This window comes from Taudactylus pleione, unplaced genomic scaffold (assembly GCF_031769625.1).
Source record: "Taudactylus pleione unplaced genomic scaffold, aTauple2 ptg000129l, whole genome shotgun sequence".
Taxonomy (NCBI): domain Eukaryota; kingdom Metazoa; phylum Chordata; class Amphibia; order Anura; family Myobatrachidae; genus Taudactylus; species Taudactylus pleione.
Genome location: NW_028284531.1, coordinates 20237180 through 20254194, shown reverse-complemented (window position 1 = coordinate 20254194; position 17015 = coordinate 20237180). Strand labels below are relative to the sequence as shown.

Here is a 17015-nt window from a genome sequence, read left to right as displayed (position 1 = left end):
TGTCCCTGATACATTCTGGCCTGACACAGCCACAAACGTCAAAGGTAATATAAAGTACTCAGGGCATCTGGGGAGGTTCTGTTCCTTTTATTGAGGCAAGTAGTATTAGCATCAGAAATGTTACAGTACCCTACACATACTCACATAAACTTCCCATCGTCTGAGGATTGACCTGCGTGTGAATCAGTGACAATAACATACTTAATTGAAATAAAGACACGGAGACTTGTATTTGGCAGAATTTGTTAGCTATTTATTTAAAAACATATAATGAATTAGTTACTATATTAATTAAATTAATTTAAATATGGTGGCAAAGAAAGAACGGCTAACAACAGCCCAAGCCTAACACTATAAACACTCCAACCACAACACAATACGCTCAAGCCTTCTATCTTGACTACCCACCCGGTAAGGTGATGATGCTGCCCCCGGCAGGGTGGTCCAGCAGACTTTATGAGTCAACGAAGGTGAGCAAAACAATGAGTAAACAAATATTCACAGTGCTAATAGGTAACCTGCCGTTCTTTCCCGCCTAAAATAGCCAACGAAACAATCACCAAACCCAAATCAAAAAGAGCCCATAAAAATAAACTTTAGGGAGGGAGGGTGGGAAGACAGGAACAAAAGAGGCTGACTCCGCCTCCAACAATCTCTAATATCCCTGCTATAACCTACAACCCTAAAAACCCATTGGCCCTAATTATCACATGATTCCTCACACTGGTCTGCCCCCAGCCTAGGAAGTTTAACCCTCTCCACTCCTATAAAGTCATTTCGTTTATCTTATATACTCACTAGCACTTCATTTGTTTGGTTTTTCTATATAGAGACTGTCTCTAATGTCCATGTGTGTGGTGACCATACAGTATTCATCAAATGTGTTCAGTAGGAAAGGGAATTAGTATTAACAGATAAAGTCAAAAAGGAAAGTTCAGTGTGTATAGGGATTGCGTCGTTCCAGGAAAATCCCAGGACTTTATGTACGAAGTATGAAATGTCTGAGACACAGCGTAGGTTTATCTTTAGTGGTGCTGTGTGCCTCAATTCGTGCAGCTACCGCAAGCTTTCCAAAAAGGTCTGCCCATTAAGATGGCGGGATTTGTGGATGAACAGAAGTTTACATTGGATGATGGAAGGTGCACAGAATGAAGGCGTCCCTCGCTAAGTAGAGAGTAGATGCACTAGTGTATGTACTTTTACAGAGCAATAGAAAGACTCGATTTTATTTATATGTCTAATGGGTCTAGTTACTAAGCAGTGTTAAGAGACAGAGTGAAAAGTGATAAGGTGCCAGCCAATTAGCTCCTAACTGTCATCTCACAGGCTCTGTTTGAAAAATGGCAGTTGGGAGCTGATTGGCTGGCACCTTATCACTTTTCACTCTGTTTCCTAACACTGCTTTGTAAATAGACCCCTAAATCTTTTATAGTCAGTGGACCTCAGTTATAAAGCACCTTTTAAGGTGCCCCCCTACTATCCACTCTCAAGAGACTCCTAAAATACTGCTCCGTTTAGCCTCTTTTATGTCTTAATTTAATCGAGAGAGTGAGGTAACATCTGGACTGACTTTACTACATGTGGCGCTGTTGAAGCATAGATTCATATTGAACTAAGTGTGCCTAGAAATGTGTTTCTGGTGCAGGTTGTGTCCCATTAAAATAACAAGCTGAGACCTGATCTCTGCCAGCTCAGAGCTAATGCAAAATTCAAATGTATTTGTAGATTGAAAACAAATAATGCGCCTTCTGCACCCCTTTATCTCGTCTCAATATTATCTCTTTGCAAAATTAAATTTACATTATTAAAATGTTCCGCAAAAGTGGGTGTCCACTGTACATAACTCTGTGTTTGGCAATGAACTGGCATGATCTCTTCCCGTCAGCCAGTGTTAAATTCTGCTTCTTTGAAATCACTACCAACCTCCCTCTATCCAAATTCATTAGCGCAATGCCACCCAGAAGCGTCGAGATGGGGGGCACCTGGGCCTGGAAGTGAAATGTAACCATGCCCCCAAGAAGATGCACATCTTCTGCAGAGGTCACCCATCTCTATTATCAAGTCCCAACAGATATCATGGTGACCCAAACTTTCACTTTTCAGAGTTTGCAGAATATTATGTGGCTCCTTTCAGCGCCTAATAATAAGTGGCCCTATTACTGAATACATGGCAAAACTAGCATTTCCGCATGTGTAACGGGCACATTAGTGATGATGAATAGGCCCCTATATTCCATCTTTATCACTGATAACTCTCAGGAGCATTCTCCAATTATACTAATTCTGTGTGCCGTGAAATCTGCATTTATAGGTGAGAAAAGCCCTCTAGGTGTTTATATAAAGTATGTATAATTAATTACTGGTACCTCATGTACAGCACATACATGTCTTGCTGGATCCCCTAGCAGCATATGTGTGGTACTAGCGCTATGTGACTGTCACTTGTGACATGTGATGATTGATTTAGATGCAACATGTCTCTGTTTCTCCTTCACAATTAATTAGTTACATTCTGTGGGTTTGGGTCAGGGTTGTCAGCGAGGCCGTGCGTCTGACTGGCTTCCAGGCGATGATTCTTTGTTCTCTGTCAATGCTGATAACTGCCAGAACTCCCCACACTAGCGCAGCTCGTAAGAGCCTGCTATGGCTGCCAAGACATTTCACAAAACAAACTCATTTTCAAACAGAAGCGTATGGTAGCTCCTCAGCAGCAGCTTGGTAACAGATGCAGGGAGACTGGTGTCTGCGTGGATACATAGTACTGAACATGCATAAGCATCACAGCTAGTCTTCAGGAGCAGATGAAGATGAAGTATTGTGAAGATTCAGACCCTTGCACTTAGGGCTGAGGACCCTGGCAATGCTTATAGGAGGGATTAATGCTCTGTCTGCAAGTGCTTTGTAATATCAGTGTTGCTGTTTATTTGTGTTCAGAAGCCTTAAATCTTGGCAGGCCACTGCTTCTGCAGCTAAATTGTGTAACTGTTTGAAATGGAATCCTGATAGGTTCCTTATGTTTTCCGCATTCTGCTGATATTTCCGTGTATCACTCCAATTTCTTTACTCGTAGGGGTCTATGTACTAAGCAGTGATAAGTGACAGAGTGAAAAGTGATAAGTCTGTGATAAGTGCCAGCCAATCAGCCTCCAACTGTCATTTCACAGGCTGTGTTTGAAAAATGACAGTTAGGAGCTGATTGGCTGGCACCTTATCACAGACTTATCACTTTTCACTCTGTCTCTTATCACTGCTTAGTACATAGACCACTTAGTCCACTAGGATACATAGGTAGGTATGTAGGTAGGTCAGGCAGGTATGGGATCTAAAAATTCTAGGGAAAGACATTTGGCCCTCCCTTTACTTACCTTTATGGCCCAGCCACCCACCCTCACTTGTCTGCTGCTTGTTCAAAGAGGTAGGAAACATAAGAGTTCTCTTAGATTCTCAGAAGAAACACATTTTAGAGCTTTAGAATACTGGCTTCAAATGCCATGTAATGTTATGGCACCTGGGAGCTGCCACTGTGCTATCCCCCTCTGATCCTCTATAGTGGACATTGAACAGATACAATAGGTTTATATGTTTGTTTCTAGGCAAAAATTAACTAAAGTTTAGGGCTCCATTTACTAACGCGTTAAAGGTGTTTTAAACTCGTTGCGAGTGAAAACTAGTGATGCTGTTATTTATTAAAGTATGGTAGCGCCTCTGTAATGCAGAGGTTTTTGGTTATTTTTCATTTGTACATTAATATCAGCATCAATTATTAGAAACTCTCCAGCCATATGCTTCAGTTAATCTGCGCTCACAAGCGCTGTGGTCCCATTGGCCAGCATCTACCCATAATCCCCCCCACAGTGCTCAGCAGCCGGTGCCCCCCCCTACCTTCCTTCCACTCGCAGAAGCCGACGAATACTCCTCCTCCCTCCCTCCCGAGTCCCGAGAATATCCTGATGATCGGTGGCGGCTCCAGAGTTGGGGCTGCAGCGCAGTCTAAACTTCAAATAGGGGAGCCACACCAACTGAAAGTGAGTCCAGGCCAGTGATGTTTGGCAGCATTTAAAAGAGCAGTTGGTGTGTCTCCCCTATTTGAATTTTGCATTGTGCTGCAGCCCCACCTCTGGAGCCGCCACTGCTGATGATCCACAGATTACTGTTATTGGCCTGTGAGGCCGTCTTCTATCCAAACTAATAAGCCTCTCAATGTGTGTGACAATAGTACTTACAGGTCCAATCCCATTACTGTAATCACATTGTAACATGTGTGGCCGTCAAAAAAGGTTTCTTGCAGATCATACAGTAACTTAGGGCTTGATTCACTATGGATCGCTATCCTGCTTATACGCACGCAACGCAGTTGCTAATATCAGCAGTGATATTTAAATGTTTGCATATGCATTGCGTTCGCAGCCTGACATAAGGACGCCCACTTCCCCTTACTCAATCCATATACTTGGCCAACATAGAGAAACAAATCGGTAACATCGGACAGTTAATGAAGCTGTGACCTTACTCAGGATCTGCTTACTTCAGTGCACACTATGAGGCCTCAGGCGGCCTCTGGTATCGCAGTGGATAATTTATGCACGCCCATGCAACGCCGTTGAAACGCACTGGCACACCTGTGTTCGGTCGACCACCCCCTTGTCACCACCCACAAACGGCACTTCCTGTCAATCACTCCCGATCGCAGTGGGTAGTTCGCGCATGCGCAGTATGCAACAACCGACCAATTGCATGCGTTCCCTGCTGAATCAGGCCCATAATTCAGAAGAGCTTAATAAATGAGTGTATATCAAGCTTAGCCCACGATGACATACTATATATATGTATATATATATATATATATTCCTCTATTGTACCGTTAATGGGAGAGTTGTGGGCGTGCATTAAAATCTCTGTGCTATTGTTATTCATGCATATGGGGAAGTGAAGCCTGTGTCAGACATATCTCCCTCACCTAACATGGGGCTGGTGCAAATGCAGATACTAATGATGATGGTTGCAGCGGCTGCTGTAAAACCAAGGGGCGGCACTGGTGTCCATTTTCACAGACATGAACTCCGGCATCAGGTGAAGCAAAACCCACATTAGCATGAAGTAGTACATCAGGCTTCTGCGGCGTCCCGCAACTACAGCCACTTTCTTTGTGACTCAGAATCAGCCCCATAGTGTTTATGGGCTGCTCAGTGGGCGTGCCATTTGTTTTACTTAATTACATTTTTGTAGAGAAATAAGGGAAAATAATTTTTATACTTCAGGAGAAAATTCAGCTAACTCCATATTATTTATTGTAGTAATAACATCAAAGATTACTATGCAAAATAACTTTAATGCAGTTTTCATCATCTTTTCATGCCCGTGACGTTTGAATTGAATGTTTGGATGCTGATACTCACATATATCCTATTCAGGATCAGGATGAGCACCGCTGGGCAATGCTCACACACATATCATATATACAATGGGCTGAGCCCCAGGAGGTTTATTACAATCAACTTTTATAATTTAAATGAACCGTTAAGGCCCCCATACACCTGCGGGATTTCTAGAAGGATCACACGATTTTCGATTCGACGTACGTTCAGTCTTGTAGAAATCGTGCATGTTTTCATCTGATGCGCACTCCTGTGGGTCCTTCAATCGTATCTTGTGATCATATGTGCAGCACATATGTTCCATCGTATCGTGTTCAGAACGTGACATTTTTTTTTTTCATACGATCCATCAACTGGCAATACAGTTAATTCAATGACTGTTTTGTCCTTATTCCCTAATGAGCGCGTGAGGCACAGGATCAATCATACAACTGATACTGTGCAAAGAAAAAAAGAAATGGTGACGACGGGACTACAGGGTAATCCGATGTGAATCGGATCGGATGCTGATCGCATAGGTGCATGGGCCTTATAACACTTCTAAGTGTGATTAATTATCCAGTAGGCAAACTTACGTGACTATAGGTTATTTAGTAGCCTAGGTGCATTCTTCTATAGTGAGTAACCCATAGAGCCAATCAGACACTTGCTTGTCTACATGTACTACCATATACAGGTTATTGCAGTTGCTATGGATTGCTCTACGACACATGTTCAGTAAATATCCTATATCCTCGCTGTTGTATTTTTCTACTTTGCAATTCTGTAAATGATACTTTACAGTTTTGTTTTTGGGCTTAAGGCACAGAAGAAATTTTACTTCCAAGTGTCCCTCTTAATGATGGCTCTTTCGAGATCCTTTGTAGAAAGGATAGACATTGCAGGGTTTCAGTACTCTAAGGTCTTTTTAAAGCTAAGGGTTAATTGTAGCAAGAGTAAGGACAAAATCACTGTTTATAACTATAAATATGAACAAGCCAGCAAGTTTCTTTGTAGAATGCTTAGACTCCATGAGATGGGGGTAAGGGATGATCTGTTCTGAGAGAGAAGAATTGTAGATAGTCTGTCCTAAGAAATAGGCATGTTGTTTTGTTGTATCTGTGCCAAAAAATAAATGTTTCAGCTCTGAGAAAAGAATGTCAGAGGCGGTCAGTTGAGTTTATCTTGCAGTCCTGTTTCCAATCATTTATAATGAATATATTGAGGTTATTGTTGATTCCCAGAATGTGATAAAATAACTAATTTCCTTTAGAAGAAGAAGCCTGCACAGGCATGGTTATTTACAGTATTTCTCAATTAATGACCTCTGTCAACCTTTTTGGGGTAAGCCCCCCAGTGGCCAGTCCAGGAGGTACCCTCTGATTACTGCCAGCGGTGCACGAGAGGAAAGGGGATCGTGTTCATGTGGATTATAGAACTGCCGACAGAGAGGAGCTTATATCAATGGCAGCCCCCCTGAGACTGTTTCATATAAACCTTTTCAGTTTTGCTACAATAAATCCCTGCTTAACAGAAATACATATTAATAATTAAAAGCCAGCTAGAGAGTGGCGGACATTAAGGTCTGGCCACTTTTCAGCAAAGGAATGTCTTCCAGATTTAGGAATTTTCTTGGCTGTTCTTGGAGCTCATTGTTATCCTGGATTGCTCCCGAAGCTCAGACTACTGCAGTAATAGAAGTCCAGGCAGCGCTCTTTGGGAAATGTCCTAAATGTCAATTCTCAAGTCCACTTAGCTGCCACCTTACTATATATTTTTTATGTTGAAAAGTTTATATTCCCTAGATACTACATACTAGGCTGGGGCCCCCTTACAGTATTTATATAGCACGATGTGAGTGCCTGCAATTAGTTAACTTGGTTAATCCACCATGTATAGTCTTACCCTAAGTATCACAAAACCTGTATACAGTAGGGTTCTACCCTCTGACATTTAAAATGGCAATATAGAGACCTAAAAATATATACTTTTTACATTTGGTGAAACACTAGTGTCTGGCAGCCTTTCAAGTACAAATTCATGTAACAAATCTACAGTTAAAATCATCAAATAGCGATGAAATATTTTTGGAGTCAGCTGAGCCAGTTTAATATATGATTCTCAAGAGAGAATCATATTGTAATGAAAAGATAATTTGTGTGGTGAAATCCAATAGATAGACAGTTTTAAAATGTGCTTTGTTAGAGTAATGGGGCTCATACATCAGCAATCAGAACACAAACGATTCAACGATTCTGCGTTTTTTTTCCCTGATTTCACAATTCTCTAATCCGCCAATATGCGCCCATACATTGCAGATAGTTTTTAGTGACCTGCAGATCATTTTCAGTAAGTAAAAGATCTGCCAATCATGAAAGGCTCATCATTTTACTAGTAATCGTCAGCAAATTGACTGGTCACTACCATACACTGGCAGTCTACAGCCCCGAATGGTCATTAAAATCCAACATGATTTACCGATTCCTATCACTTTTTGGTTAGAATCGGCAATCGGTGAACCCCATACATTGCAGGTATTTTTACACAATCATCTGCAAAACAGGGAATTGCTCCAATTCATTGCTGATGTATCGGCACCAAAAAGCAGTGACATAACTAAAACATCAAGGACATAGGACATTTCGCAACTTAGAATTAATTAATTGTGTAGCACAGGCAAAAATGTCTATATACTACTCCCCATTCTTGCTGAATGTGTAAGCATGCTACAGCAACAGTATAGTCAGCCGAGTTATGTGGTAATAGCACATGATTGCATCAGTCTTTTAGCCTTGATTAGTATTTTTTTGTCAGTTTCATACAGTCAGTGGTAGATATACGTGATATCGGTTATATTATAACCTAATTGAATAATTTGTAAGGACCACTATGTACCATCCAATAGTGAAAAATGTACAGTATATAACACATGTAACTTTGACAAGGAAGATGGCCCACCACAAAGCTCTGGGCCCAGTGTCGGACTGAGGCATAAAGGGCCCACCGGGGGAATGCAGTGATAGGGGCCCATGCTTAAAGGGTGTAGCCATCCACCAGAGGGGGTGTGGCCAGCCACCACAGTTGTTTAGCTAACTATTAGGCAAATATTGGTGTAGTTTCTATAGAAGCAAACCAAGAAACGATCTGTATCAGTGGTCCTGCTCTACAAGGTAAGTGACCCTCTAATACAGTAACAATGTACAATTCAGTGTACAGTCTGCAACATGATACCTAGAGGAGAGGGTGGGGCCCACCGGGGATTTCCCCTGTACCCCTGTGGGCCAGTCCAACCCTGTCTGGGCCCCATAGCAGCTGCACCCCTTGCACCTATGGTAGTTACGCCCATGCTGTCACAGCTGTTTCTGATGCCCCCAAAACATAGAGAGTTTGTTAAAAAATGTGTTTAAAGCCTTAAGAGTTTGCTGCACATGTCCTCCTATTTCCTATGGCTTATTATCCACTTTATGTTATATCCAAGCCATATAACACATATAATTATTTTTAAATATGTATTTTTAAGTAAATGGCTGCAAAATACAGAAACATGGTTCACATTCTTATAATCAAAAGTAATTGCAATAATTGAACATAGCAATAAATCTGGTTGTCGCGATAAACATAGCATGAGAAAAAACAATATGAGGCACCGGATAGAGGAATTAAAAGAAAAAAAACAAAATATGGTAACACAGGAAAAGAACAGAGGGTTACTTGCCCATGGGGAACATCTATGTTTCCAGGGAGGATTGGGGTTGATAAACGTCAATGACTATTGGCCGACTAATAGGGAGTAAAGTGAATTGGGGAATAACTGCCCCCATTCTGAGTTCGTACCACGTTGGAGACAATTTTTAATTTTAGTGGAGTGTAGATTTCCATACAGAGATAATTCGTTCAGTTTGAGTTTCTTTATGCAGTAATGTCTGTACCCAATCCATTTTGAACAAGAAAGACAATTGTTCCAAAAATAGAGAGAAGCGTGGAGGTCCAGATTCGGTGCAGTTTTATAAAATCTTCTCCCAGCTGCACTGATGGCTAACATTACATATTATATATTTTAATGGTACCCATTATTGCAAACAGACCCTAACTTTTTGTCTCTAACAGAGGAGATTGGCTGCAGATCGCTCTATGTTACCCCAAGAGTGCAATATTTCAAGTAACAGCAGATATTTATGAACGTCATACTGGAAGGGTACACAGTGTCCGTCACTATTCCATCACCCCCTCTATCCATCAGGCCCTGAATAAGACAGTAGCAAGGCTTTATCACTTCAGCAAGGATTCTGGGTAAGTGCTATGACCGTATGAAATACTTTCAGTGATTTCATGTGGACTGTTTACTGATATTCATCATAATTACAACTTATAATGACTGGTTCTAATGTTATTCACATATTTATTTATTTTTAACCTATTCTAAGTTGATGCGAAGCTGAAACCTTTATTTAATGCTTCTAGTTCTCTATCTGCACGCTATACTTTGCTAGAACATGTTATTCTCAGAATCCGGTCCCTGGAGGGCAGATGTTATCATGAATCTCTAAACACTCCCAGCCATGAAGGTCGCCATACAGTTTAAATGTCGCACCTGCACTATAATGTCAGCACAATGGCCAGCAGCCTGTGTGCTTGCCTGAATAACAATGCTCATGTTTCATGCTGTAATGTGTGTGGCAGCTATTTAACTCCTGCCACGCAGGTACAATATTTCCGATAACTTGATTTACTTGATGACAAAATAACAGGGATGTGCCTGATTATTATTGCTTTGGAATTCATGACTTGTCATGTTTTGAGAAGCAGATTTAGGAAAGGAAACAAAGTCACCCATTGTATGATAAAGTACTGTAATTCCTAATGATATATACATACAGTAGCTCAACCTTTAAACCTCTACTCTGCTGCACTGACTCATGCTCCATATGCTGTTTGGTACTCAACTTACAGTGAACCCAATTCATTATATGTACAGCGGAGTCAGCCGGGGTAACTTCGGGTGCACTAAGGACAGGAGCCCGACCGTGGGACGGGAAATGGGATTGTACAATGATGAATGTATAGTTAGTTATCAATATCTAAATAAATAAATACACAATTGAGTCACATTATTATGACCACCAGCTAATAGCCAGAGTAACCGCCATGTGCAGTACGGACAGCAGCTAGACGGGCTGGGAGTGACTCAGTAAGGTGCTGGTAGGTTGGCACAGGTATCTGGACTCATTCTGTCTGCAGTGAATTCCACAGCTGCTAGAGGGTGCGTGGTGGAGTATCCATAGAGCCTGACACGCCAACGTTCATCCGTTTGATGAAGCAGAAAACGTGACTCATCGGAGAAGGCAACCCTTCGCCCAGAGCTGTAACTAGACTTTTTGGTCCCCTATGCCAGAGAGATCATTGGCATCCCCTTAAATTTTTTAAATAGGGACATAAGATAGTACACCTGAAAAAGGGCCATAGCCTCATGGGGAAGGGACAGGCAAGAGATAGGGGAAGCCAGGAGATGCTGGGGATAAAAGAAGAGGAAGTTACAAGTGAGAATGATAGTAAACAGGAAAATGGGCAGGCCCAAAAAGCGCCCTCTGCCCTGTGGTGCCCTGTGCCATGGCACTGGTCGCACTAACCTAGTTATGGCCCGACCTTCGCCAATCAGCGGATGTCCAATTCCGATAAAGGGCCGTATTCAATTAGCGGCGAAAACGGACGATTTAGCAGTCGGCGGCGAAATCAGATGATTTTCGACAAAAAAGTGCAAACATAACGAAGAAAAAAAGAATGAAAAGACTTAGGGGTATATTTACTAAAGTGCGGGTTTTTAGAAGTGGAGATGTTGCCAATAGCAACCAAAAAGATTCTACTTAACATATATCTAGCACCTTCTAGAAGATAATAGCTAGAATCTGATTGGTTGCTAGGGGCAACATCTCCACTTCTAAAATTCTCTCACTTTAGTAAATATACCCCTTACAGTACAAAACATTGCAGAACATTGGACTCAACTGCAGTCATACACACAGAGGCAGCACCCGGTTGAACCCAAAGGCTTGGCGCAATAGTGGGCACTGGGAGGAGATGATGGTATAAGTGAGGGAAGGAAAAGCACATGAAGGAAGAGGGCTCTGCTCATGAGAGCTTACAGTCTGAAGTAAATTATGTCCAATATATACGTCCAATTCAACATCAGGACGTTATTTTTATGAAATATTCTTACTAAACCATGGTGCTGCAGAATGTCTTAATTTCAATAACTTATGGCTACAGAGGTTGTTATTATGTTAGCTCTTGGTAGGTCTTGCCGGCCTTCCTTTAGGTCCTAGATATTAGTTTATCAGATTTTCCCCAGGACAGGATCAGGTTAACAAGCCCCATAATAGCTGAACCTGAAGTTCTTGCCATGGCAACAGGTGGCAAATTCCAGTGTATGCTTATTAAATGTTGTGATCTATAAATGGCAGATAGTTTAGAGGTAAACTCAGGACAAACATGTAATGGGTAGTGTGTGCAAGATGTATTAGTAATTTGCACCTGTCTCTCTGTTATCAGATATCTCTTCCTGCACCTACAAGCCCATGAAACCAGGAATGGACACAGCTATTGTTCCCAGCATGGTTGTGAGCGGATAAAGATCACAGCCCATTTTCATCCAGATGATTACAATAAATGCATCCCTAAACCTTTCCCTGACGGAGCCAGTGATACCCAGCATACCAAACTATTTGTGTCCCAACGAATCGCCTTGCCCTGTAGTCAGTGTGGTTCCCCACAGGTACAAAGACTTTATAATTGCACTAGTACGCACTCAGATTGCATGAGGTGAAATCTGTAATACAGTGAAGTGCTCTGTCTGTGTCATCTGACAAACAGGGGTAGAAAGTCAAAGCAATATCATTTTTCCATGAAACCTTTAATTGAAACTGTTTAGCCTATACTACTGTGAAATTGTGTTTGACATTTATGTAATGCTGTTCTTTTATTGTCCTTACAGGTTGCTATAACCAGTAGCCCATCAGTCAAATACACAAAGATACAGGTTCATTCTCTTCGCAGGGAGGATGTTTTAATTGGAATAAAATCTGCCTTCATCAAGGTAATAACATGTATTATGTAGGCGGCTTATGTCTCCATCTGAAAGTGGCATGAGAGTGATTGCTGTGATTTCTAGAACACTTTGCAGGACAATATCTAATCCACATGGAAACCAGTCTATTTGTTCTCAACTATTGATTATAAGAACTTTATTAGAACTCGTACCATAAGTTAGCCTTAGCCTGGTATAGTTCTAACTATATTGCAAGTATCTCACCCCTCACCCAACTCTGATCAGTTACTGAATACTTGTACTCCTCCGCAAGTGCTGCCATCTTGTTCTCTAAACCCCGGTGCTAGATATAGACATACTTGTGCTAGTTGGATTTTGGTCTTAGCCTCCTCAATTTTGTGTTTCATAAATGATCTCCAGAAATGGAAAAAATTTGGAGTCATCAGACTAAAGTAGTTTCTATTTTTAGTGACGTCATGCGCCTGTTTTTAAAGGTTAGCGTGGCAGCAGTAACCTGCCTGCATTTTATGAACAGATACATAAACTAGATTTCATTTAGCAAAAGGTGATAGTTTAGATTGAGAATTCCTCCAAACATTCCTGTTTCACCCATTTCAGTAGTACACATGTTTTTGTACCACCTTTGGAGTATTAGACAAGTTTAGAAACTGCTTTACTCTCTGTATAGCAGTTTATCTCACAGTCATGAGTTTGAATTCACTCATTGGGGGAGATTTACTAAGCTCTGGAAAGTGATAAATTGGAAAGTGATAAACTACCAGCCACTCAGCTCCTAAATGCCATGTTACAGGCTTTATTTGTAAAAATGACAGTTAGCAGCTGATTGGTTGATAGTTTATCACTCTCCAATTTATCCCTTTCCAGAGCTTAATACATCTGCCCCTATGCCATATCTGTGTGGGGTTTGCATGTTCTTCTTAAGTCAGAGTATTTGTACTCCGGGTGCTCCCAAAAGTGGTAGATTAATTATCCCCTGAGGAAATTACCCCTAGTGTGTATGTTCTTGTGTTAAGGTGCCCATCCACTAGACGATTAAGTTGAGCGATTGAACGATAACGATCGTTCAATCATTCAATCGTTCATAAATCGTTTGCAAAAATGTCTAAAACGACCAGTGATGCGCGTGCCCGCTGGTCATTCAGACATCTATCATCGTGCAAACATGCTGGTCAACCTGACGTTAACGTCAGGTTGAGCATGTCTGCGGATGATTGATGAGCCTGCACTGAACGACTGCTCGTTCAGTGCAGGCTCATCACAGACTGACAAACGACTGCCCGATTACAATGTCGTAATCGTGCAGTCGTTTTCATGTCTGCTAGTGGATGGGCACCTTTAAATATAGATTGTAATCTCCACAGAGGCAAGGATTTATGTGAATGATTATAAAGCATAATATTTACATTAATCTCATATAAATACTAATACTTTGAGTCTAGAGATGTACAACTGCATGAAATACATCCGGGGTTGGCAATTTGTGGCACTCAATCTGCTATAGAACTACACTTGCTAGCATGCCCTGCCACAGTTTTAGAATACACTAACAGCAAAACTGTGGCATTGAATTCCTGAGATATGTAGTTCCTCAGCAGCTGGAGTGTCACAGGTTGCCTACCCCTGAAATACATTCATTTCATTTTACAATAATTATTTAAAAAAAAAAAAAAAAAGAATAATAATATACAGTAAATTTTCTCTGGTCTTGCCATATCCTTAGTAAGTTAAGGATATGGCAAGACCAGATCTGGCCCTAGCCAATTTTGTGCCAGGCAATATTTTGGCTGGTGTGGTGCCCAATAGTACAGTCAGCACCCAGCCATTCGGGCAACACAGCACCCCTGGCCTGGCTGACTGTGGTCTCTATGCTAGTGGATGCACCCCTTTCCCAATCCCAGGCCAGCAGTGCACAGTCAATCAGCAGCACCACAGCACCACCTTTCAGTCTAAAGGGTGGATTCATTTAGACACGAAAAGTGCCGTTTGGAGAAAAATTTCCGCGGATTCGGACTTTCCATCTGTTTTCAAAGTATCTCCATATTCAATTCCAGGACTATTGCGCCTAAGCCGAAAGTCAAAGCATTGTAATAGGTGGAAAAGTATCTCGTATGAATAGCAGGTGAAAAAAGTGCTAAATCTTTTTTTTGGGGTGCAAACGTGGGGAAACCACCCAGAACTATTGGGACAGCCCCCCAAAGAACAAATCAGCAAAATAATAATAATAAAAAAAAATTATCCCAAAAAAACTTTTGTTTTGGGGGCAAAAAAGTAAAAAGTGGGGGACAACTATAAAAACTAGCGAAATAAACTTCTTGGGGTACTGTATAGAGGGGCCAAGTGTTTTTGAGATTGCAGGTGCATGTATGAGGGTGGTTTTCAAGTTTTTTAAAAGTTCACTTTTCAGACATAAAAATATGCTAGCACTCATTTTCAGGTACCCCAAATTTGACTGGACTACTTATTTTCACCAAAAAATACTGCTTTATGCCATTCTTCACCACTTTTGCAAACACGCTAATAAGAAGCAATTTAAACTACTTAAGTAACCCAAACACTTTTATTAGGACTATTAGTACACATCTACATTGATTCCCTGTTAGTGCATCTTTTTTTGGGGTACAGACTGATTTCCCCACTTCTGACAGTACTTTCTGCCTGTTCCTCATTCGCCGCTTTCGGTTTCGCCTGTTTAGGAATTGAATATGGAGAAAAGCGGGGACGCGAGCGAAAAGTTTCCGCCTCTGAAGCAGGTGGAAAGTCGGACAGTCGAAACTTTTACGACTTTCGCCTCTAATTGAATACGGGCCTAAAGGTGCCCATCCACTATAGACAATTAAGTTAAGCGACTGAACGATAATGATCGTTCAAAAATCGTTTGCAAAATGTCTAAAACGTCCAGCGATGCGCGTGCCCGCTGGTCGTTTAGACAGCTATCACCGTGCGAACATGCTGGACATCCTGACGATAACGTCAGGTTGAGCATGTTTGCAGATGATTATTGAGCCTGCACTGAACGACTGCTCGTTCAATGCAGGCTCACCACAGACTGACAAACAACTGCACGATTACAATGTCGTAATCATGCAGTCGTTTTAATGTCTGCTAGTGGATGGGCACCTTAACTCAGAATCAGATACATCCAGCAGGCAGCACCCCTTTCTGCCCAGTACCATTTGTCAGTCTGTCTGTCTATTCTTCAGCCAGGCCTAGTGAAGTGGGACCGTCCCTGCTGTAGTGCTGTGGCGTCTCCTGAATGATGGCCTCTGGGCGGTGGCGGCTAATGGAGGCGGAGCCATGAGTTGTCACTCAGGGTTCAGCAGAGGCCCATGGGAGGAGTTGCCATGGCTGGGCAAGCGGCGCCATCTTTATGGCGCAGGCACAGAACCGTGGGATGCACCTAAGGCATTCCAGATGTCCATGGCGTTTGCTTAAGGTGCATACACACTGGGCGATTAAAATGATCGATTGAACAATTACGACATCTTTCAGTAATCTAATCGTGCAGTATAATGTCGAAAACGACCAGTGATGCGCGCTCCTGCTGGTCGTTTTCGACATCAATCATCGCCTGAACATGCTGGCCAACCTGCCGATAATGACAGGTTGAGCATGTTCAGGGATGAGGGAGGGTGCCTGCACTGAACGACATATCATTCAGTGTAGGCACATTATCACACTGCACAGGAAGATGAACGATTGTACAATTAGTTACAATGTCATAATCGTACAGTCGTTCCTCTATCGCCCAGTGTGTGTGTACGCACCTTTAGAATTCCTATGCCTAGGGCCGACTTTGGGCAAGATGTATATTACCTGTAGTGTTAGAGTCTGTAAGATACATCTAGAAGTACTTTATTGCTGATATGTAGTAAAGCTTCTTGAAAACTAGTTTACTTTACATACAGATGTGTCCTCATACACTGTTACTCAAGTCATGACATATAGCACCTCTCGGCACGCCACCTCCCGTGCGACACTGCTTGCGCCAAGCAACTTTATTTGCATTTTTTGTCCAAATATTCGTCTTAGTTACAATGCGACTAAAGGTGGGTACACACTATAGTGATATATGTGCAGATTGAGTGATCTGCAGATATATCTGCAGATGATGGTCGTTCATACACATTGAACGACCATCATCTGCATGCTGCAGCGTGCCGAGCCGGACTGGGGGCAGGTAGGGGGCTTAGCCTAATCGCAGGTGGCGTGGTCACGCCCCCTTCGGGGGAAAAAAACAAACATTTGTGACGCAGCACTGCACGTTGGGGAGGGGAGCGCTGTGTGCCCTTCAGCCCGGCGCACAGCCAATGGGGGGTGCGATTAGCGTGATCGCCCCCCCCCCTTTGGCATAGGAGACTGCTCGGGCTGCTGCTTTAGCAACCTCGGACAGTCTCCCAGTGCAGCCCAGCACACAGCAGCGTGTGCTGGGCTGCTGTGGATGGGGAGCTGTGCCGGACCCGGGTAAGTAATAACGGGCGATCAGCTGATCGCCCGTACACACTTGCCGATGGACAGATATGTCTGCAGTCATATCTCTTCATTGGCTGTACGACACAGCCAATGCGATATGTCTGTGAACGACGTTGTTCACAGACATA

The 17015-nt window shown here is 42.3% G+C and overlaps 2 protein-coding genes across 3 annotated transcripts in view; both read left to right on the top strand.

Moving 5' to 3' along the window:
- Positions 1-17015, top strand: part of CEMIP (cell migration inducing hyaluronidase 1) — a 147940-nt gene that overhangs the window by 43952 nt on the left and 86973 nt on the right. The gene's annotated exons all lie outside the window — the stretch shown is intronic.
- LOC148523700 (cell surface hyaluronidase CEMIP2-like) overlaps positions 1-17015 on the top strand; it is a 102121-nt gene that overhangs the window by 75749 nt on the left and 9357 nt on the right. For both annotated transcript variants that reach the window (XM_088472939.1, XM_088472938.1), the window contains exons 20-22: positions 9462-9644; positions 11901-12123; positions 12343-12444. In XM_088472939.1, the coding sequence (XP_088329065.1) occupies positions 9462-9644; positions 11901-12123; positions 12343-12444 (508 nt within the window). The remainder of the gene's footprint in view (positions 1-9461; positions 9645-11900; positions 12124-12342; positions 12445-17015) is intronic.